This window comes from Equus caballus, chromosome 27, assembly GCF_041296265.1.
Source record: "Equus caballus isolate H_3958 breed thoroughbred chromosome 27, TB-T2T, whole genome shotgun sequence".
Classification (NCBI taxonomy): domain Eukaryota; kingdom Metazoa; phylum Chordata; class Mammalia; order Perissodactyla; family Equidae; genus Equus; species Equus caballus.
The window spans coordinates 50,811,710-50,836,365 of NC_091710.1; the positions used below are offsets into that span (position 1 = coordinate 50,811,710).

Genomic DNA, 24,656 nt, shown 5'->3' on the forward strand with positions numbered 1-24,656 from the left:
TCAATATGCTGTTTCATCCTGTACCTTACCTTTTGATCAAATAATCGTCCCTGAAGTTCTTCCTGCTGACACCTGTAGCCCTGGTTCATTCAGTTTCACTGTGGTTTGCCATTTATTCATATAGAAGCGTTGAGTTGCTTTTTTTTTTTTTTTTTAACCCTTTCACCTCTTGGCTGACACTTATAATTTTAAACACGTCTCTTCCAATGGAAATGCAGGCATGAGTACGTCTGGGCTAATGTCCTGGTTAATATGAACACAGAATAAGGACTGGGATGTCTGGATCATCATGTTCAGGCATTTTCACACGTAGTCGGAGTCCCAGCATTATTTCTAACCTTAAAGCCTGGCTGCCCATCTCTTATTGAATATTTTTATGTTTTATACTGTTCAGCCTTCTCTGTGTGATGTTACCCACTGGAGGGGTCATACTCAGTCAGCTGACCAGCAGGGAGACACACAGGCAGGCGGGGGAGGTGCGTGGACTTCCCAGAGGACTCAGAAAATATTGTACTTGTGTGGATGGGTGTGTAGTCATTTCTGAGGAACCTCCATGCTGTATGTTCACTCTCTCCACCATTTGTAGGAAAATGAGAACAGGTCCTGTGTCTTCAATTATTCTCAGAGAATGCTGGTGGTTCTGGTGGGGTGAGGATGCCTTCCCTGGGTCATCAACGCCAGCCCAAGATGTTCCTGGCCCTTGGAGACCACATGTAAACGTTAACGTTAAGAGCTTCAGACAGGTAAGGGCATCCTCCCCAGGACACCCTTGGCCATGCAAGCACTGGAGGGACTGTGCCTACACATGTCTGAGGGAATCCCTTGGTGTGAACTTCGATATTTATTTAAAGAAAGCTGGCAGGTAACTTTTGATGACAGAGGCGGCAGTCAGGACAACTTTAAAAGATATTAATACTATGTAGCAAAAACATAGGAAAAACATATTTCTGAAGCATTTTGTTTTATATTATTTTATCCTTAAGACATTTTCATCTCCATAAAACTTCCATCAAGACAGAAGATTTTTGCCCCTAATTTCCAAATAAACATTTACCTACACTCTAACCGCAAAACTCTGTGCATCCAAATACTGTCTTCACACAGAACACAAACACACACTCCGCTCTTCTCTGAATTTGTTTAAAACACAAACTCTCTCCCAATGCACAATCCCAGTCTATCCAAAGCCAGAAAATATGCACAAACACCCACATCCTCAAATGTACACACTTACCCCATACACCCCCAACACATATAAACCACAGAATCTATATTCAGAAAGCCTCATGTTCACTAACCCATAATAATAATAATAACAAAAACCAAACCAAAACAAAAAAATGCGTCATCTCCAAAACTACGGAGCTTGCCCAGCTCCTTACCCCCCAAAAACACTGCATTGGGCTTATTTTGACAACCCCAAAATATGTGTAATATCTGCCAAGTACATTTAGTGGAAAATATGAGGTAAAATAAACATCGTTCTCCATGTCTCTCAAATGCACTCCAAATTCACTATTTGACAGCCACCAAAGTGATTTACAGGTATCCCACACTGCAAAACTTCAAACATCCCACCCCCCATCAGCAAATGACTCTTCAAATACAGCACAACTGGAAAGCCCTCAGACCCAGTAATAAATTCAGCCTTTTCCAATAACATCACTGTGGACAGCTACACCTCAAAGTCAGTATTCACAAGTTCACACAAATGCTGTATCCCATGAGCACACCCAGACAGACAGTCCTTCCACATGTCTAGATTACTCACACCTACAGCACACAATATTTCCTGTACATGCCTGAGTGAGCGCGTGTGTTTGTGTGTTGGGGGTGGGGCATGTTCATCAAAGCCTGTACCGAGACTGCTGGAATGCATCCAGAGACCTCTGCCCCTGCTTGTTTTTCCTCTTGGTAGCTCTGGCTCTCCCTCCGAGACAAAGGACTTTGCCCATGTTCATTGCCCCCTGAGCTGGGCTGCCCCTAGCTGAATTGTTGAGGCGGTAGTTTTCCTGTTCAGGTTGATTCTTCCTCATCCTATCTCTGTATTTCGACCGATGAATCACAACTGCATGGGCAGGCAGGGCAGAATCTATCCTCCTGAGGTTGAATTCAGGCTTCAGTCGCTTGTGTTCTTGGAGGGATCTCCACTGGTCTAAGGTGATTTGTTTGACTGATGTATCTCCCATGTGCTTCTCCGACTCAGGAACTCTGACGCTGGAGTCTCTTTCAGGCTCCCATTTGGCTGCAACCATGGTTGGGTGGTCAGCCACGAGGGATCTTGGTTTCCCATCTATAAACACACTCCCACTGTCTCTTTCTAATTCACTCTTCTGGATGTAAAAGAGGACATAGGCACATTGGCTCAGGGCAGAAGTAACGTCACAGGCGGTGACCTTAGCATCATCCATTTTATACCACTGACCATTTCCAGCTTTTATATAACAGAAGTAGTGTCCATTGTGACAACTCCACCCAGCATGGACCAGCACGGCATAGAGTACATAAAGGAGAGGTCCTGAATTCTGCTGAGACATGTATTGTTGCATGTCAAGATACTCAGGATACTGCACATCCTTCGGCATTTTGCTGCCTGTGAAATTTGAGAACCGTTTCAGTAAAAGCATAAGGACCTTGGAGGAAGTATGCAAAGTCAACGTCTTGGAAGCAGGCACCTTCTTTAGACACATACTACAATGATACGAATTTTCACCATCCAGCTTTTCAGGCTTCACCAACTGTTCCAAGGCTTGGTTCACACTCAGAGCTGCCTTGATATCCAGGGTAACGTCCAGGTAAGGGTCAAAAGTGTCTGAAACACCATGGCAGTGGAGACATTGGATTTGAGATCTCCAGTACCCTCCAAATATTTGACGGACTAGGGTGTTATCTGAGTGACCGTCTACCTGCTTGTACTCACTCAAGCATGCTTGCTGCATGGCATCCAGAGTGAACATCAGAAATTCATGAGCGTCTTCTTGCCGGCGTCTGTGGAAGCCAGTAACCAGTTCCGGCAGGGGCTGAATAACATCTCCAGGGTGGTAGAGGGCCCGGGTAATGTGAACTTGCATTGCACACAGTGTGCAGAATCTCTGATTCTGACAGGTTTTCGAGTGCTGCTGGGACAGCATATAGCTGGCCAGGGGTGGTGTGTATGTCAGACACTGCAGTGCTGCATTCACATAGCAGGTGTTCCCCATATTCTGAAGCCCAGCGCCAACCACATAAGGTCTCTTCCAACTCAGAAGACGTTTCTTTGCGGGAGCCGGCCCTGTCGACACAGGGGCAAAACCATCCTGCAGGTTGCAAACTTCTTGTGATAATGGCGATGGCTTCTCAATTAGAGAGAGTCCCCAGTGGGCCTCAGCACCACTTGCACTTGACCAAGAAGGTCTGAGTGTTGGAAAGACATTGAACTGAGACTCATCCCTGGAGTGGAGAGAAGCAGGCTCCATGCCTCTGGAAGCAACGTTCACAAAATTTCTCATCTGGCACCTCAGGTTGCAGAAGGATACTTTGCTCCCTGAGACAGTCTCCAAATGACACAGCTGGCCATCTCCTCAGCCCTTTTATGGCTCCCTCCAGCCACTTGATCAGGTACAGTATCCACCAATCAACTAGAAGCACTTGATTGGATTAAGTGTTTAGGGTGTGGTCACTCATCCCCTGGAGAGACTAACGGACATCTTTCAATTATTTTTATCTATAGAACACTGGAAACTTGTTTAATTGCTGGGATTATGTATACATATGCTGAGAATGGAAGTGAATTTTCTCCCAAAAGAGAGACAAAGAAGAATACTGGGATAAGTGGTGTGTGTGTGTCTGTGTGTCTGCGCACACTTCTGTGCATAAGTACTCCAGGCATGCACATCTCCAGTGTGCTTATATTCCTAAGGTATCCTGGTTTGCACTTGCTATCTGCTCAGGCTGCCATAAAAAAATCCACACACCGGGTGGCTTAAACCACAGATGTTTATTTTCTTGAAGTTCTGGAGGCTGGAAGTCCGAGATGAAGGTGCCATTATGGTCAGTTTCTGGTGAGAACTCTCTTTCTGGCTTACAGAGAGCCACCTTCTTGGTGTGTGCTCACATGGCCTCTCCTTGGTGAGAGCAAAGGGAAAGAGAGAGAGAAAGCTTGCTCTCTGGTGTGTCTCTCTGTATGGACACTAATCCTATCAGATCCAGACCCGCCCTATGACCTCATTAACCTTAATTACTTCGTTAGAGGCCCCATCTCCAAATACAGTGACACTAGGTGTTAAAACTTCAGGATATGAATTTTGGAGGAATCCAATTCTATTAATAATATATTTATTAAAAAGATTTCTGCCTTTCTGGCCACCACCCCGAAAGGAGCAACAAACATTTCAATGTGCTCTCAATTTCCCTAATTTCTGTCGTACTCATTCCTGACATATTTTCTTGATTGTTTTCAACTTAAAAGGATATAGTTTATGAATATCCACTTCCTTTCAGAGCAATAACAAGTGAGTCAAGGAGTGTGGGACATTCAGTTTTCCATGATACGAATGATGATTTTTCAAAGTGAGCTCACATATCATGTAGACAGAATTCCTTAACCACAAGCCAGGATTTATATAGGACTGTAAATTTTTTTTTTTTTTTTGAGGAAGATTAGCCCTGAGCTAACTACTGCCCATCCTCCTCTTTTTGCTGAGGAAGCCTGGCCCTGAGCTAACATGGTGCCCATCTTCCTTTACTTTATATGTGGGACGCCTACCACAGCATGGGGTGCCAAGCGGTGCCACGTCCACACTCAGGATCCGAACCGGTGAACCCTGGGCAGCTGAGAAGCAGAATGTGGGAACTTAACTGCTGTGCCACCGGGCCAGCCCCTGAATTTTTTTTTAAAAGATTACTCTCCAGAGCTTTTGCTTCTAAACTTCCATCTGCTTCTATTTTTATTCACATACATAATGATCATGAAGTTGGTGAAAAATAAGTTTGTCTGCCCAGGTGCAGGCCCAGAAACTGTAATGAAATAAATCCTGTGGCTGATTTCACACTTCTTTGTAAAACCTCTTTTTCTGGAGATCCCACTCCAATATGAGCTCATATCCAAAATCCGGTGTTCTATTTTGCTGAATTTTAAATGCTACCTCTGTGAAATTATGCAGCAAGATAGAGTTTAGATTCTCTTGTTTCAGTGTGTGTTTCTTTTACAGGTGTGCCATTTATACACAATATTAAGTGGGAATTTGGAAATCCAATGGAAGAATGCACCCAAATTTAACCTGTGGCTTTAACATGTCAGTATCTATTGACCAAGTTTCAGAACAGGCAGTCTCTGCGGAAATATTTTTGAATGGATGAGAGAAATATTTCATACTTGATATGGTAAATCCAATGAATCTAGATCATCCTGTAGAAAATATGGTATTCAACATTTTGTTCCTCTATTTACGTCTGCATTAACACACACACACACACACATACACTATTTGTTTTGAATTACATGACAGCATCTATCAGCATCCATCAAGCCCCCAGTGATACGGCAGCCAGCACCAGCTGGCTGACTTCCTGCCATCTTTTCTACTCACACCTGTGGAAGTGCAGACACCTGAGTTTGCGCTCCGTAGACGAGGTTGGAAGAGGAGGCTTGCATGGTGCTCCCAGACCAGCAGGGGGCGAAACTGTCCTGCACAAGCATTCCACAGACTTCCTGGAAGACAGAAAACTCTGCAGTTGTTCAGGCTGTCGGGTTTCTATCTCCATGCCTTGCAGTGCAGCAGCAACATTTCTTGGGCCAATAAAGGGATAACAAACATTGACAGAGGCTCAGGTGGGCCGAGCACTCCCTCATTGTTTTTCTATTTTTGGTAGTGGTGGATCACAGGCTCTGAGCTGGGGTAGAAAACACTGAAGATGCTCAGGCAGCCAGAAACTTGTTTCCCAGTCTTTCTAGGATGGTAGGAACAATTCCAGGGCACCCAAGTGGAATTAGAAGATTTTTAGTGGCTCTAGTGAGGCAAGGAGGCCTCCCTGAATCTTCCAAGTCTACATAAGTAGTACTAATCTCTGGAGGGAACGTGTACATTTTTGCAGAGGCTCAGTCAACCTAGGGACATCCTCCACTGTGCTTGCCTTCCCGCATGGGTAGGTACATGCCTAAGGAGGGGGACACGGAGCATTTCAAGGGTTTTGTCCCACAAGAGGAGACTAAGTGGTAAAACAGGAGCATTGCAGCCTCAGAATGTCTATAGGACTTTTGGGGACCCTCAGTAATGGTCTCCGGTAAATCAGACACTCCTCCTGCAGAGAGAAACTGTATCCAGTGTTATAGAATAACCACCACCAAAATTATCCATAATAAGAAGCATAATAATAAAAACAATGTTGAATAACAGCAGTAATGATAGGGTGATGATCACAATGACATTGATATTGGTGATAAGAACAAACCTAAGGAGATGGGGAGTTAGAGTACAGCCTCCCCAAAGGAAGTGACAAGGTACCAATAGTATCCTCATGGGGTATTAGATTTCCACAGAGTCCTAGATTGTCATAAAGAAAATTATTCCATTCTAACTTTTTTTTTTTTGAGGAAGATTGGCCCTGAGCTAACATCTGCTGCCAATCTTCCTCTTTTAGCTGAGGAAGACTGGCCCTGAGCTCACATCCGTGCCCATCATCCTCCACTTTATATGTGGGACGCCTACCACAGCATGGCATGCCAAGTAGTGCCATGTCCACACCCGGGATCCAAACGGGCAAACCCTGGGTGGCAGAGAAGTGGAACATGAGAACTTAACCACTGCGCCACCAGGCCGGCCCCCAGAAAATTTTCCATAAGGCAAAACCAAGCAGCCTGATGGCCAGAACCCCAACCAGGTGAAGGGCAGGGGTGAACTTGGGAGCTCCGGTGCACATCACATGAGGGGAGCCCTGAGGAACTGAGCTGGAAGGACCCTGATCTGGGACCTGCCAAGCATGTGATTCCCATCAGATTTTAGAAATTGGCCAGCTGGCTGTCAGGCCTGGTTGCCATGCAAGGAATGCAGGAGCCAGACTGACAACCAGTGTTCAGAAGCCACGCCTGTGATCCACAGGAATCCTTCAGCATTTTCTCAGCAGGCAGCATCCACTTGCCCCTCGTCCGTGACTTCCATGAGACCCCTGGAGGGACTGATATCCTCATTTGCATATCCAGGCTCAGAACTGTGGGATTGAGTCATCCTCTGTCTCCCTGACCAGCAGGGGGTGACAAAGGCCAGCATGGGAGATTTTCACTGTTTTTCGGAGGACCTAGAAAATTTTGAAATTGCTGGGGCAAGCTGGTAGTTGCCGTCCTGTGCCTTCCAGTGCAGCACCAGCCTCTCCTGGAATAAGGAGGGGACTTTAAATGTTTCCAGGGACTCAGGCTGGCTGAGAATGCCCAATGGTGGTTCCCAGATCTGAGTCGAGGTAGAAAATTCCAAGAATATTCAGACAGGCAGTAACTCTCCAATTTCTCCAGGAAGGCAAAAGCTGCTCCTTGGCCCCTGAGTAGACTTAGAAAATACTTTGGTGACTCCGGCCATCCAAGGATATGCTCCCTGTGTCTTCCAGCTTGCCGCAAGAGTTATCTGGACCTTTGCAAGGGCTTGTAAATTTCATCAGTGGCTCAGTCAGGTCACAGGATTCCTGGTTCTGTCTTAACTTTTGGCAATGCCAGTTCTCAGGTCCTGAGCTGAGGTAGAAAATTCTGAGGATACTTGAACAGTGGGGAACTCTTTCTCCATCGTTTCCAGGAAGGCAGGAGTGGTCTCAGGGTTCCAAGTGCACTTAGAAACCTTGTGGTGGTTCTGATGGACCAAGGATGCCTTGGAATTGCCCCAGCTTACTATCTAGAGAGTTTCTAGGGTGGGGTTCAGGGAGGGGAAAATTAGCCATCCCCAATAAACTCCCTGAATTGGGAGATGGAGTCTGGGTGGAGTAGATTACCAGACAAGAGAGCTTCATGGAGAGAGAACTCGAGATTCCTGCATAGGGCCCACTGACCCTTCCTCTCATGATATGCAAGCAAACTACCCATCCTGGTCCCTTAATGTCCCCGCATGGAGCACTGTTCACTGTTTACATTATAGCGATAATGATGCTGTCCAGAGATGGGCCACATGGTTCCTTTCCTGCCCAACTTTCTGACCTCCCTAGAGCTCATTATTTTCTTGTTTTTAATGTAAAGTACTCCCTCCTTATCCTTTGCTTCACTTTCCTCGGTTTCAGTTACCTACTATCAACCACGGTCAGGAAGCAGCTGATTCTCCTTCTGACGTATCTTCAGAAGGTCAGTAGTAGCCTAATACTACATTACAATGCCCATGTCACCCACCTCCCTTCGTCTCATCAAGTAGACATTTTCTTATCTCACAGCATCACAAGAAGGAGAAGGGTGAGTACAATATAATAACATATTTTGAGAGAGAGACCACATTCTCATAACTTTTATTACAGTTATACTGTCGTAATTCTTCTATTTTAATATTAGTTATTGTTGTTAACCTCTTACTGTGCCTTTTTAAATTTACTTAAAATTTAGTTTATAAATTAAACTTATCACATGGTTGTATGTGTAAAACATAGTATATATAGGGTTTGGTGCTATCCACAGCTTCAGGATCCACTGGAGTTCTTGGAATGTATCTTCTGTGGATAAGGGGGGACTACTGTATCTGATTTACATGCACTTATTTCTAATTCAATCCTAAAGTCTCTGCCCATTGTTTGAATCTCCTCTGAAAAAGTTTATTCTCATCAGGTGTGTCTATCAATTCCATCTCTTGTAGAACTATCACCTGGAGATTTCTGAAATGTCACAACCGAAAGAGTTCCCATCACTGCACGTTGCTCACTGTCACGTTGAGATATCCCTGCGCCATCAGCCTGGGACTCCCATGGCCCTGCTTTCTTGAATCTCCTGTTCCTATGTTGTATTATTTTCATAGTCTTGGGGTAACAAATTACCGTTAAGTGTGTCTTAAAACAGCAGAAATTTATCTTTTCTTTACACTTTCGGATGCCTGAAGTCCAAAATCGATCTCTTGAGGCTAAAACCTAGGTGTCAGCAGGGTCAGGCTCCCTCTGGGGGTTCTTCAGGATAATCCATCGCTTTCCCCTTTCCAGTGCCTGGAGCGACGTTCCTCAGCTCACTGTCCCTTCCTCCATCTTCACATCCGGGGATGTTGCCTCTTCTCTCTCTGCTCCCATCTCGTTGCTTTCTCCTCTGCAGTCAGGTCTCCCTCTGCCTCTCTCTCATAATGACACTTGTGACCACATGTAAGCCCCACCTGGTAAACCAGGGTAATCTCACCAGCCTCTAATCCTTAATTTAATCACATCTTCAAAGCGTATTTTGCCATATAAGGTAACATTCACAGATTCCAGGAATGAGGTCCTGGATATATTCGGGGCCCACTACATAGCCTACCACACTTGTCTTAACTACTTTTGGTTGGAATATGTGATCCAGCAGCTTCTCATATTTTCCCTCTTTCCTTTGTTCTTTCTTGCTTCCTTATGTTCCATGATTCCTTCTTGAATCATTTACTTTCTGTTTCAAGAACTTCCTTTAGCCATTCTTCTTGAGTAGCTCTGCAGGTGACCAGTTCTCTGAGTTTTCCTTTATCTGAGAATATCTCGATTTCCTTTTTATTCATGAAGGATTTTTCTGCATTGTTTTTTTTCTGGAGATAGAATTCTGAGTTGATAATTCTTTTATTTCAGCACTTGAAAAATGTGCCACTTCCTTCTCTTTTCCATGGTTTCTGATGAGAATGATGCTGTAGTTTGAGTTGTTTTCCCTCTTATACTTAAAGTTTTGTTTCTTTCTCACTGCTTTGAAGAATTTTTCTTTGTTCTTAGTTTTCAGAAATTTGATTATGATGTGTCTTGGTTGTGGATTTTTCGGGGCTTTATCTTGTTTTGAGTTCTCTTAGCTTGGGAATCTGCAGGTATACCTCTTTGCCAAATTTGGAAAATTTTTCAGCCATTATTTCTTCTGATAATTTTCCAGTCTCATCCTTTTTCTCTTCTCCTTCTGGGACTCTGATGACATGAATTTAGATGTTTTGTTATAGTCTCACAGGTACCCAAGACCCTGTTCATTTTTTTTCAACCTGTTTTTTGCTGTGGTTCAGATTAGTTAATTTCTGTTTATTGTCTTTGGGTTCACTGATTCTTTCCTCTGTCCTCTCTATTCTACTGTTGAGACTATTCATTGAGATTTTTAAAAACTTTTTCTTATTGTATTTTTTCAGTTCAAAATTTTGCATGTTTCTTTTTTGTATTTTATAATTTTTGGCTGAGACCTTCTATGTTTTCATTTGTTTCGGGCATGTTCATAACACCATATTAATGGAATTGTGTAGGATATAATTTCACAAGCCTTCCTTTATTTAGCACAATACCCTTTACAATTCAAACATGTTGTTGTACATGTCATCAGTACATATCTTGTAGCTGCTGAGTGGTAATTCCATTGAATGGATGTTCCATATGTGGTCATCCATTACCCTGTTGAGGGATATTTGAGTTGTTTGCACTTTTTGGCAATTACAAATAAAGCTGCCAGAAATACTTTTCTACATTTTTGTGTGAACATAGCTTTTATTTCACTTGGGTAAACATGAAGTAGTGGGATTACTATATTATATGATAAATTTATGTTTAACTTTATAAGAAATTACCAAACTTGCTTTCAAAATGGCTTCATCATTTTACATTCAACCAGTAATATTTGAGACTTCCAGTTGTTCCTCATTCTCTCAAACATTTTATGTTTTTATTGTTACTTTTAAAATTGTAGTCATTCTAATAGGTGTAGAGGGATATCTCATTGTGGAGACACCAGTTTGTTAATAGCTTTGTTTCTTAAAAAAATTTTGTCTTATTTGATGGAAATACTTTCCTGCAGTTTTCATAATCAGCCCACATTTTCCTGTCCTTTATAAATCTAAAACTTTGCTGAGAAAAATGATATCTGGAGAAAATATGAGTGATTTCTACACCATTGTTTGATTGAAGACTTAATAGACTCCTTGAGAAAAGAGACTATGATTTATGTATCCATGTGTCTGCAATGCCTGATGGATAATAAGCATCACCATTACCACCATCACCATCATCCTCATCCTCTCCTTCCTTTCTAATTGCTGCCATTAATTAAGCACATTTCCTAGCTCTACGTCTGCTACCCACATTTCATCAAACCCTAAGGCCCTTGTTCCTCAGGAAACAAACAAATATCCTGCTTCAGTTGTAGAAATACTGCTTATTCCTCATTGAGCATACTTGGCCAGGAGTTTTAGATATTGGCCTGTTCTCTTTTATCTTTGTAGTCTTTTCCTCAGCCAAAAACAATAAGTGTGATTTAAGCTGCTGAAAGGTGTTTCTGAGTAGGATGGTTTATACTCTACTCCCTGTTCCAAGCCTGAATGTAGAAGTTCACACTCAGTTTTGAAGTCAGCTGGAGTCTCTGTGTATAGGCTCTATTTGAAAAGACCAGGGGTTGAAAGAAAACAGAGGGAGTCAGGAGTTGGAATGAAGCCATGGGACAGGGTCAAGCACCAAACATCAACAGAATTGGGTTAGCTTTCTTAGACGCATAGTCATCCTTCCTGGTAAGTCCCTATCACTTCCCTTTGCCTGGGTCCACAGAACTTTGTCATGGCTCTCTCTTGCAGGTATCGTAGAGTCACTAACTCTTGGGGAACATAAGCAGGGGAGTTTTGGAGAGAAAGAATTAGTAAGAAGATGTCTCATTTTCTGTTACCCAGGACCTGTTCAGTTTCAGTGATGAAGCAGAGATGGTTCCAGACACCTGGAAAGCCTCTGACTGCACTTCATCTAAGTCATTCTTTACCTGACCTGGTATGTAGTTCACACAATCAGAAGAGATCATTCAGAGGTCAGGTGACTGCAGTTCTCTCAATAATTGACATTCCCCTGGGGTCCCTTCTCAGTGTATAGGTACTAGGGACTTTGTCTTGTGTGTAGGATTCTCTCATGCTCTCAGGTTCTCTAAACTTACCAAAGCTTATGTAAGTTTGTTTACTACCTGGTGAAACTTGGTTCATAAATGAATAAAATGGCAAAGGAGAATGACAGTAGTTCTCATGGTTGAAGGTGTCTGTAAAGACAGGCAGCAGATGGCTTCATTTCAGTCAGCAGCTCACTAGGGCCAGTGGAGTGTCTTTGTTTGGCTAATGATGACATTTTAATACCTTAAGAAGGATATCCAGGGACAGAAGTGACCCATGAACAGAATGGCCTGCAAGGGAGGACGGAGAGTCCTTGTTATTTTGGATGCTAAGTTCCCCAAAATAATGGAAGTGAGCAGTTTGAATGGAAATCGTTATCAAATGGGAACATAAGCTACCAATATATTGGCAATAGAATGGACGTTTACCCACAACAACCCTTTAGTTTCATTTAAAGTGACGTAGGCGAGGTTGATAGACGAACTGGTTTAAACAGTGACAGGGAATTTTGTCTGTGAACTCACTCCAGACTCCAGTAACTCCAGTCATAGTCAATTACCCCTACTCCTGCTCTGAATGCCCACAGGTCTCCAGTCAGGTTGTGGAGCTTCCTACATTGTGTGTTAGCTTGCTGGACGTGCAGCTGTCTTCCCCTCTGAAGGTTAAGCTTCTATTCCTTGAGTTGAGCAAGAAAGAGAGCCACTTGTTCATTTCCTCTCAAGATCTGCCCTTCAAATGGAAAAATGCAAGTTAGTGAAATACCGTGGTACCCAAAAAGCAAGAATTCTGAATTTCAGTTCTGAATCTTGATCTCTGCTACTAACTGAAAGTGTGGGACACAGAACAATGGTCATCTTTGAATGTCAGATGTTGCTCTGTTTAATGATCAATAGTTCTCAAACAGTAATATTTAGGAGACTTCATTGGAAAAGTTGTTTTAAAAATTCAGATTCTTAGCTTACTAGTTTCCAATGCGAAAATCTTAGAGTCTGGCACAAAGCACTGAATTTTGGAAATATTCTAGGAGTGTGTAATCGATTTTCTTCTGGAAACATTGACTTAGATTACCTCCAAGCCTATTCCTAGCTCTAATATTTTAGCATTCTAAGCATTCCTATAAATCTGAGTATGAATATTATGCTTAGATTCTGTGGTTGAACAACTCCTATGGTGTGTATGTATGTGTGTGTATACATGTGTGCATGAATGTGCACACATGCAACATGAAACGATGGAACTATTCCTTATTCCATGAAAGTTCTTCCCAGAATTACAAGTAAACCTTGGGTAATTAGCACTGTGGATGAACTAGTTTGACAGAGCAACAGCAGAGGCTAAACTAGATGATGAGGCCCTGAACTAGACCAGTGTTAGCGAAGAGAGAGAGGAGAGGAAAAAACAACAATACAATTTTCAGATATTAGTGAGCAATTTATGTAGATTTATGAGTGAAAGTAAGCATTCTCGAGTAAAGCATTTTTAACCTGAGTGTCTGAGTAAATGAGAACAATATTTATTAAGATCTATATATTAAATGAAGACCAATTTTGGAAGCAAAGTTATAAATTCCAATGAAGACAAGTTACTTTTGAAATGCCTATCAGGAATCCATTTAGAGAAGAACAGTAGCCTAATAAACTTTAGGAAGAAGTTAGAGTAGGAAACATAGTGTAGAGTTTTTATCAGACGTGCCCCATTCAGGTAAACAGAAACCACACTGGGTATTTGAAACAAAGGGAATGTAATGCGAGGATTGGTTACACAGGTGCTGGAAGGTTGAGAGGGCACAGAGATCAATAACTATAGGACAGAATTATCATCTCCAGGCCCAAAAGGGAAAAGGTGCTACCAGGAGGTACTGCTTGAAATTCTGGGGTCAGCCACATACAGCTCGAGGCTGGGCCTATAAGGATGGGACACAGTATAGCTGCTGCTCAGACCTCTGAGTTGGATGAAGTACATGAATCATGCTTGAAATTTTAAGGAAGGAGTACTCTAAGACTGGGGCTCAGACAAATGAGGCAGAGGCATCCTGCAGCTGGTGTTCAGACTTCTGAAGTGGAGACATGGGCCAAACAGGAGTGTGGATAACCAGGTGCACAATAAATCAGACCATAGCTTATCTGGTCGTCTGACTACCAAGGGGATAGAGCCTGGATGCTGCTGGTTCCTGTGAGGTGTCCTTATGAGGCTGCTGAGAAAGTCAGAAGAGGCTGCAGCCTGGAGCCAACCACCTGATGCTGCTGGAGTGTGGTGACCTGAATTGGAAATGGGAACAACTGCCTTGACTCCTTTTCTTATTTTCCAATCTACTGCTAACGCCTTTCATTAAAGGCACTAACAGGAAGCTAACTAGCCAAGGAGTCTGGCGGATGCAGTTTGCAGAGTCTCCGCATGCTATCACAGAGGAGAGTACTGAAGTGGGGCTCGGGGCCCCGAAAAGCTGGAAAATAGGTAGTGCCATGTCAACAGACGAGAGCTGAAACCCGAGGAGTGGGTGAGATTACTAAATAACTGTAACAAGAAGATGGATGAAACAATGGTGATTTGAATCCGGGCAAAAGAAAACAAGAATGAGTGAAGAAGAGGAAGAAAACTAGACAGAGACCCACGTCCTCTTGGGCAAAGGAGAGAGAAACGAAGTGCAGGGTGGATCACATTGTGAAATATTTCAGAAAGGGCCAGGAGGATGAATACTGGCCATAGATCATGGGTTCAGCCTGACGTCTTCATTAAGACAACAGCAACTAGGAAGTATCTAAGAGGTCGCTGGTCTCCTTACTAAGAGAAATTCCAGTGATATGAAGAAGGCAGAAGACATTTCTATAGGTTGAGAAGCAAATAGGATATGAAAACAGTGGGGACAGAAAATAGATACAACATTTCAAGTCATTTGATAATGAAAGAGAGAAAAGGGGAAGGGAGAAATCCTAAATACATTTAGATTCTCAAAAGCAGTGTTTTATCTGAGACAGTTGATAAGTAATTCCTGGGAAAAGCACAGAACCTGAGAAAATTCATCTGAATGCAAGAATAACATCATCTACCCATGTGCCTCTTGAATCCTTTTCAGAATAAAAAGTTTAGCACCAAAAAGATAAGAAGCAATACCTGAACATTTTTTAAAAAGACATTTTATTTCTTATTTGAAATCCTTTTACAAATTGTCTTGTTCTGGAAATTTGGTTCTATTTTGTTATCTTTTATCCACATCTCTACAGGACGGAAACTTAACTGAACAGATAAGGAAATTCTCTAGAGCAGACACGAGGGATTTTGTTTCTTCTGTTCTGGAGGTGTGTGCTGCAAACCTTCTAAGATGAAAATGGCCTATGAAATATATGTTGCTCTGCCTGAAAGCGGGGACTCCAAATTTAATCAAATTAAGTCAAAGCCACGTCTCAGTTTACCACTGCCATTGCTCTGAAAGAGCAAAGATCCCAGGGTCACGAGAAGGACTGTGGAAAGTGTTCAGTTCTTTTGCAGCTGGTTTCAACTTCTTCCTCCCTTGAACTGCTCACTTGAGCTGCTACAAAATGTTCCGTGTTCCATCTTTAGGGTTGGTCTTTGTTTATTCTGGCATCAACCACTACAGGTTTTGAGGATGTGCTAAAAACATAAGATCCAAAAGCCAGAAATCTGAATCTAGGTGTAAGCAAGCCAGTAATCATGTGATCTTCTTGGGCCCATACCTTTTTCCTATAAAGAGGGTGTGGAATTAGATTATCTTTAGGGATCTCATGATTGAATGGGCTGTGATTTTATGAGTTCTCAGTGCAAGTGGCCAGGATGAAGATGCTACTCAATCCATGGCCAGCTTGAATTTTGAGATGTGTCAGCTTCTTTGAGGAATTTGATATTCTAGGTCAGACAGGGAGTGGAAGACATTCTAAACAATTCCTACCTATAAAGGAGAGAGAAGAGGAGTGTGTGCCAGTGGTTCTGCTAAGGTGGCCACAATTAGTGTCTAGCAGGTGATCCTGTTACTCTGTAGTTGAATCTCCTCATATTACATGTCAGGATCTTGGCACAGAAGGCCCAGATCTGTTTGAAGCCAGACTTCTGCCTCTAGAACTCAGTTCACCTGAGTCACAGTCCAACCTTTCCATGCTACCTTTTTATCCATCTATTCACTTACTTTATCAATCAATAAAATAATGAATAGGTCCTATACCCAGAACTGGGAAGTCAAAGTGAACAAGGCACAGTTCCTTCCCTCTAGAAGCTCACAGCCCAGAGAGGGTAGTGTCAGAACGGGACTGACAGCTTCAGGGCATCCGCAATTTGGACATCAGGAGGGAAGAAGCAGAGAGGTTTGCTGCACTGAGGTCACAGCCGGAGCATCTTCACCTCTCTCACTTTTGTAGCTGCTGCTTAGCTTTTAGTGATTTTTCCTCTTTTTGCAGCAAAGTGGTGTCAGTTCAGCTCTGCAGCCCCCAATCTGAACTTCGAAGGAAAGGCATTCGACTTCACAGCGACCGTCCAATTTCAGACAACGTAGTTGCCTTCCAACTCCTCCTCTGACTGTGTGAAGAGAGCAATCGGACCTCAGTTATCCAGTAATTAATTACTGGAGGCAAAATTACATTGCCCAGGCCAAATTCAGAATTTCCCATTACCAAATCTCCTGGAGACACAGAGCGTAAATCTAGAGTAGAGAAAAAGCAGATGTTACCTAAACAGCTGCGTCTGAGTTCAGTTCCCTGGTGCAGTATCTGCCGTGTCATTATTTGATATTCAATTACGAAAAACAAAAAAGACTTCTCTCTGCCAAAGGCATTTCTACGATATATAGAAACATAACATTTCTTCCTGGGAAGGAGACAATATACTTTCCAATTCCAATAAACAATCCTTTCCAGTAAATGATTTTTTTCATGTCTCCAAATTAAGGATCTTTGATATACAACAAAAGGTAAAGACTGTGCCATTTGCCCTGTGGGCAGATCCATGATAGACCATATGCCTTGGCATGTGATCATGGAGTTTCACAGTTTTAGGTACAAAGATGAAAGAAACACGGTACTAGTCTGCTCTGTGATGATCATCAGTGGAATAGTGTCTTTGGCTCTAGCAAGCAAAATTAGAGTGCCATAGACAGTGTGTGTTTACCCAGAACAAAGCAATTAAGCTGAAGAGTGTAAGACTACTTCAAAAGGGAATGACTGAAAAAAATGGTGGTATGTATTCTCACAAGAAATAGTCAAAGAACTGGCAGTTACTCTCAAAGGGAGAGAACAACTTTGGAGGAAAAAGAATATAGATTATTTGTCATATATCTGACGTATTTCCACAGTGAAGAGATATTGGGCTTGCTAATGCCAAGTGAGGACTCAGACTATTGGAAAGAAATTAGAAAAACTTAGATTTCTGCTCAAAGTAAGGGAAAATGTTTAAATTGTCCAAAGTTGAAATTGGGATAGTGTGTGTTACAGATCACTGAAATTTATCAGGCATCGGGCTATCAATTGATGTGGAAAATATACAAGGTGTTTAAATATTGAATTGAGGCAGACAGTAAGAACAATAATAATAGTTAACTCTATCACAGCACAGAGTATATCCCCAGCACTGTTTAAACAGTTCATGTCAATAGAAAGATTGCTAAACTGTCCCCAAGCAGTTATTTTTCCCTTCAGACTTTTAGTAATAGAACCTCTGGATTCTAGTGGACACATGGGTACTTAGCTAAAGATATCAGTTCCTGGCTCTCTATTTCTGTATGGCCACATGAATCTAAGTGTGGATCCAGGAAATAGGAGTGGAATGATGTGAGCTGCTTCTATGTAATATTTTAGACCCTGTCCTTTACTTACTTTTCAGCCCTTCCTGTTAGAGAATCTTTGGAAACAGATAAAACAGTCAACAGGTTTAAGATGACAAGGTTGACCTCCAACTTAGTGCCAACATGACTTGATGGAGAAGATGCTTCTACTCAACCCAGTAAACTTATCTGTTTTTGGTCTTTTGTGTGAGAGAAAAATAAATTATGTTTTTCCAGTCACTCTATAAAGCTTCATTATTAAGAGAAGTTAGCCTCTATACAACTATGCACTGGGGGGCTTTTGGGAGAAAAAGAAGAAGAAAAAACGACGATAAGATTGGCAACAGATGTTAGCTCAGGCGCCAGTCTTTAAAAAAAGAAAAAAGAAAGAAGTTAGCTTCTACTCTAATAAATATAATGAATGTCTTAATCTGCAAAACCACCCCATCATTATCACCATTCGTAGAAAAGAAATCAAAGTGCACTGTTCATACAGCTTATGAGGATTGGAACTGAGGTCCAATCTCAAATATTTTGTTATAATAGTCTCTTAATTACCTCATTATTGATCATTAAACTCACTTCCAACTCTGAGATTCAATGTGATGGTTGTGGTGCTGGTGGTCCTAATTTGTGCCCATACTGTGCCTATTGTTGGGAGTCAAACGTGTCTGAGCTGAGTTTCAGGACAGAATTCCTCATGAAAGGAGATGGAGAGGGCAGCTTACAATTTGTTTCCCTCCCCTGGATCTGTGGTCTGACCTCTACGGAAGGAGATTGAGGGCAGGAGTTAAGGAGCTGATTTTACAAGTGAGACTTTTGAACATGGGGGCATTCTTCTTGGCTCTATTCTTTACCTATACTCCTATCTGTTCTCAGAGTTACAATGCAAATACCACCTCCCCGGGAAGGCTCTCTGGATTCCCCTGTTAGAACCAAGGTTCTACTTCTACGGCTTCTCTTTGTGCTTTGCATGTTTTATGGCATGTATGAAAACTGTTTTGTATTATAGTAATTTGTGCATCTTCCTGTCTCATCCATGCACTTTATGCATTTCAAATTTATTGAATAACTATTTAGAATCACACCTATTTTTGATCAACACAGAAATAATAGACTACTAAACTTCAAGCAAGCTAAGAGCAAAGATCATGCTTTCTCTTATATGGAGGTTATATTTTTACCTCCATTTTACCTACTTTTATTATAGTGCCCAGAACAATTTCTCATAAGTGGTAAGCACACATTCTGTATCTGTTGGTTTGCTAGGCTTCTGAGGCCAAATTGTGTAATAAGTGTAGAAATTCAGGAACTGTGAAGAAGAAAGAGACAGGGTGCTTCATGGCATATGGAGAACCCCATCATGAAAGGCTTCATAACAAGGACTGAAGGTTAGTTGAGGACAGACAGACATAAAGATTTCATAGGGATAGAGTCTTGGCTGTATCGAGAAGAGAGAGATCATTTCAGACTTCAAGCTAACTAATCAGGATGTTAGTGGCTTAAATGACGTAAATTTCCATCAGTATGTGAAAGCCAGAAAATCCAAAATAATCTACGGTTAGGAGATTTGGATCAGTTAGTGAGACATGAAAAAATAGATTGTTAAGAACCTGTTATCATAAGGTTAGCCTAATTTAGCCTACAAAGGCTATAGTTTTCTAAATTAACAAGTGTGTTTGAAGTTTGCCTCATGGATTTTGTCTCATTTTGGCATGGGCCCAAGCTGGGGTGAAGATTACAGAAGAAGGAAAGAGATCTAAGTGTAAAGAGAAGTCGGGACCCTTGGCACAGCTCTTAAGGAAATTAAACAGAGACTCCTCTGGTTGGAGATGGTCTGGATCACAGAGGTCCCATTGTTTCGTGTCTAAGCTCAGGAAAATCTTCCGGGAACTGGTTTGTCCTGGGACCTTTTTAGGATACAAGGATGAGTCATGCACTTTTCTAAAAGCTGGGTTTTCTTCTCAAGACAGATCCCAAACAGATTGCCGTTCATACATCTAAAAGGATTTCCCGCTTACCTGAGAATATTTGAGCAAGAATGAGGGCAGCAAAAATTAAGAAAAAGATTCTCATGGCTCCAGGCATCAGTGGAGAGAGGGTGAAGGAGGTGCAGGAGCTGGAATCCAGCTCCCTTATCAAGGGAAGTTGATTAAAACAAGTTCTACAGCTCTGAAAGAGCTGGAAGCCAACTTTGGTTTGTAATATTCATTAAGAATAAGCAATTTTCCATGCTCTATTGAATAATATGTGGGCTGCTAGACCAGATTTTACCTAAATCACATTCATGGGAGAGTAGGGCAAGAACCCTGTCTTCCCACCTGGAATACTCTATCCCACATCTCTGCCTAGACTTCTGTTTTCCCTTCAAGCCTCATCTCAAGTACCACAATTCTATAAGATTTATAATCACCATTACTTTTCTTCATGTCTATGATTTGAGATCCAACTTACTCTCTTCATTCAGAAGGTATTAATTGGAGCCTGTATAACTGGCTTTTAAAAATTATACTATATGAAGACATTTTATCTCTCCAATTAGACTGCAAGCTCCATAGAGGAAAAGAACTTTCCTCTCGTTCTTTTCGTTCCATTAACTCTTACAACAGTGCTTTGTAACAAGAGATATTCAAAATATATGTGACTGTTTTATGTATTAATTTATAGCTGTCCAGTTAGAGAAATTCATAAATAGTCAACCAATTAATATGGAAGTTTTCATTAAATGCTCACAGCTTATACACATGTGAGGTATTATTATTAAAGACAATAACAGCATTATTAAATATGACCATATTTCATATTATATGGGAACAGTATTCATTCAAAAAATATGTTTTGGAACTACTCTATGTATTTATGTGTTACTAAGAAATTTGAATTTTATTCCAAAATCAAAGGAAAGTCATTGAAGTGTTTTAAGTAGAGGAGATATCTGGAAGATTAAAAATCAAGTGAGGACTTCCATATCTAGTAAAGTAAAGCGAGCTCCTAACAGATGAACACTCCCAGGATAACAAGTAAAACTGGGGATAAAAAAATGCCAGAAGGATATAAAAGTTGAAACAAAGACAGGCATATTTTGGAAAAAAGTTAAAAGAAAGAGGGACTGGCCCCATGGCATACTGGTTAAAGTTTGGCACATTCCACTTCGGCCATCCAGGTTCATAGGTTCAGATGCTGGGCAGTAAACTACACCACTTGTCAGCCACGATATGGCAACAACTGACATATAAATTAGAGGAAGATTGGCATAGATATTAGCTCAGGGCTAATCTTCCTCAAGTGAAAAAAAAGTACAGTAAGATTGACAATAGATGTTAGCTCAGGGCTAATCTTCATAAAAAAAAAAAGGAAGAATCTACCATCTTGCTAAATCTAGGACACAAGGACAGAACTCTGGTGGCCACAGTTGCTGGAAAATTCCGGAAAAGAAAGAGCCAGAGAAGAGGAGGCAAGGTTCTATGTGTAATCTCTGCCATGACTCCTGCTAACCCCTGAACCACACAAGCACAGGGCAAACTCAGAGCGGCTCAGTTAAGGGAAAAAGCAAAACAAAACTATACTGAGACTTGAGCTGCTGTTCCTCACGGCCAAGGTAAATTCTTCAGAGACCTTAGAGTATACAGATTCTCCTCGACATAACATTCACAGCGCCCACAACATAGCTTAGATGGTGAAATAAACAGACAAGGACTTCAGTACATGTTAACATGCTCCAAATGGTAAAGGTAATACACTTGGAATAATTTTTTTTAAATGGGAAATAACGTTAAAAATCTAAAAATGTAAAGAAATTTTGAAACTAAAAAATATGATATCTGAAAAAAACTTATGTGAATAGATTTGGTAGAGCAGTGAATATGACAGGGTAAAGAGTCAGTGAATTCATAAAAAATATGGAATCTGAAGATCAGAGAGGAAAAAAGATTGAAAACAACAGGACTTCAAGGGCCTGTGGGACACTGTCAAAAGCTGTTTTAGAGAGGTAATTGGAGTCCCAGATTGAGGAGAGAGAGAAACATAATGGGGTAAAAAGTAATTCAAGAAAATAATGGCTCAAAACTCTCAAATTTGGTGAAAGACACAAATTTAAAAAACTAGGAAGCTCAGCAAACACTGAGAAGCATAAATACCATGCTTAGGTACATCGTAGTCAAATTTCTGAAATCTGACAAAGGGAGAAAGTCTTGAAAGCATCCAGAGAAAAGTAACATTCTTTTTTGGGAAACAATTGAGTCACTACTGATTTCTCATCAGAAACTAGAGGTCAGATGATGCTGAACAGTGCCTCTAAAGTGCCGAGGGAAAACAAGGAGAATAACAGCAACACACAGAAAAAAGCTGCTAGCCAAAATTCAACATGCAGGAGAAATCTCCTTCAGAAAGGAGATGAAATGAAGACATTTTCAGATCGAAGAAAACTAAGAGAACTTTGTCCAGCAGAGATTCCATGTAACAACTGTTCAAGGAAATTCTTCAGGCTGAAGGGAAGTACCCAAAGGACACAGATTTTCAAGTAGAATGTAAAACATCGGAATTGATAAATATCTGAGTAAATATAAAAAATACTTTGTCTTTTAATTTAATTGAAATTTTTGTTTATTTTTAAAGCAAAAACTGTAACATTGCATTGCAGGCTTATAATGTAGGTAAATGTAATAAACACCAACAAAATTGTATCAGGACAATGAGAGTGAGGAGAAATACAACTATCTATGCAGTTATGAGATTTCCATATTTTAAGCAAAGTACATTAATATCAACTCTAAGTAGGTATAAAAGGTTTAGAATATACATTGAGGGGCTGGCTCCGTGGCCGAGTGATTAAGTCCGCACGCTTCGCTGCGGAGGCCCAGGGTTTCGCCGGTTTGGATCCTGGGTACGGACGTGGCACTGCTCGTCAGACCACATTAAGATGGCATCCCACACGCCACAACTAGAAGGACCTGCAACTAAGATATACAACTATGTACCGGGGGGATTTGGGGAGATAAAGCAGAAAAAACAAAAAAAAGATTGGCAACAGTTGTTAGCTCAGGTGCCAATCTTAAAAAAAAAAAAAAAGCAGAAAAGAATGCCCTTCTGTTTAAAACAGTTATAATAATATATATATATATATATATTGATATTCCCAGTGAAGCCACTAATTATAATGCAAAAAGTGATAGCTATGAAGGGAATACATAAATCATGATGGAATTCTTGTCACAAATATTCAAATAATCTGAAGTAGACGAGAAAGAGCGAACAGAGGATTAAAATCAGAAAGAACAAACACACCAAAAAAAATTAGATAGATTAAAATCTAACCAAATCATCAATTATGTAAAAATGTTAATGGACCTAACATCTCATTAAAAACCAGAGATAATGAGATGGATCAAACAAGAAGACAAAACTATGTGTTGTCTATGAAGAAACCATTTCTCCAAGTGATTTTCTTCTTTTGCAATAATTATAAACCCACAATAAGTTGCAGAAATGGTACAGAGAGGTGTTGTGTATCCATCACTCAGCCTACTGCAATGGTGACATCGTGCATAATTGTGACGTATCAAAGCCAGGAAAAAATTGGCTTGGTAAAATTAACTAGACCAAAAATTATAAGCAAAGCATTTTTAAGATAGACACAGAGGGAATGAAAGTAAATGGCTAGAAAAACGTAAACTATGAAAATATCAAGAGTAAGAAAGCTGGAGTGGCAATATTAGTTTCAGATAAAGTAGAGTATTACCAGATAGAGAGTGGAATGTTGCATAAAGAAAATAGGGATCATTTGCTAAAAAAAACATAAAAATCACTAACATATTCACATATTAACTGACTGAATTAAAAGGAGAAATAGACAATTCCACAATCATAGTAGAAGATTTTTATATCACTCTCTCAGCAATTGGTAGAACAATCTGACAAAAATTAATAAAGACATAGGATGATATAAACAACATTATCACCACATTGGCCAAATTGATATTTATGGAACACAGCACAAAATAGCTGCAAAATGCACAGCCTTTTTAACTACATATGATACCCTCACCAAAATAGATCACATGCTAGGCCATAAAACAATTATTCATGTACTTTAAAATATTTAAATTTTTCAAAGTATGTTTCTCACCACAAAGGGATCACATTAGAAATCAATAATAATAAGCTATTTAGGAAATTTCCAAATATTTGGAAGTAAAGCAATGTGATTCTAGATTGTGTATGCATCAAAGAACAAATAATGGTAATTTGGAAACATTTCAAATTGAAGATAAAGAAAACCAATGTGTCAAATTTTGTGGGATACAACAAAAAAATCACTTAGAAATTTGTCTAAATATTTATTTTAGAAAAGTAAAAATGTCTAAATCTATGACTTAAAATTCCACTTTAAGGATCTAGAAAATAAGTACACAGAAAGTGCACAGAAAGTGATAATTCCAAGTACATAGAAAGAATGAAAGAGGGGTTATCATTACAGATCCTACAGACATTAAAATTGTCAGGGAAGATTACTGTGTACTGGTTATCAATCCAAAGAGAATAGAGTACTGTGAACTGGTTACCAACCCTAGAGGAGGACTGCAAACACTCTTCCCATTGCATCTCTGTATCACCGTTACGAGAGGAACACAATGCAGTCCAGCACTGGTGGAATAAGGCTTTACTTATATAGAGAAGAGATAGGGTAAGGTCAGCTACAATAGTGCATATGGTCCCATGGCCAGCAAGTCTCTCCTGGTGGCCAATGTAGGGCAATTTGCCTTCATGCATCCTTCTTGTACCACAGGAGAAAGACCCTGTCCCCTCCTCTTGGAGGACAGATAACAGTGGGGTTGGCCAGGAGCCATGTGATGCACATGCTTCAAGCAAAGGCAAAAGAGCATTCTTTGGGCCTGAAAAAGGGAAAGATC

General features: G+C 40.9%; 2 protein-coding genes across 3 annotated transcripts; both read right to left on the reverse strand.

Annotated features, from left to right (window-relative positions):
- Nucleotides 1–983: 983 nt before the first annotated feature.
- LOC100063044 (ubiquitin carboxyl-terminal hydrolase 17-like protein 6) lies at nucleotides 984–3,605 on the reverse strand. Its single transcript, XM_070253548.1, has one exon. The coding sequence runs from the start codon at nucleotides 3,486–3,488 to the stop codon at nucleotides 1,848–1,850; it is 1,641 nt and encodes a 546-aa protein (XP_070109649.1). The 5' UTR covers nucleotides 3,489–3,605; the 3' UTR covers nucleotides 984–1,847.
- Nucleotides 3,606–15,094: 11,489 nt separating this feature from the next.
- LOC100629331 (beta-defensin 107A-like) lies at nucleotides 15,095–19,937 on the reverse strand. 2 transcript variants are annotated; one of them, XM_003364225.2, is made up of 2 exons: nucleotides 19,770–19,937; nucleotides 15,095–16,508 (listed from the first exon to the last, which is right to left on the reverse strand). In XM_003364225.2, the coding sequence occupies exons 1-2, from the start codon at nucleotides 19,834–19,836 to the stop codon at nucleotides 16,366–16,368; spliced, it is 210 nt and encodes a 69-aa protein (XP_003364273.1). In that variant the 5' UTR covers nucleotides 19,837–19,937; the 3' UTR covers nucleotides 15,095–16,365. The 2 variants fall into 2 exon arrangements, 1 of the variants encoding a protein (XP_003364273.1); XR_011433414.1 differs by having other exon boundaries at nucleotides 16,365–16,632; nucleotides 19,770–19,911.
- Nucleotides 19,938–24,656: the final 4,719 nt, after the last annotated feature.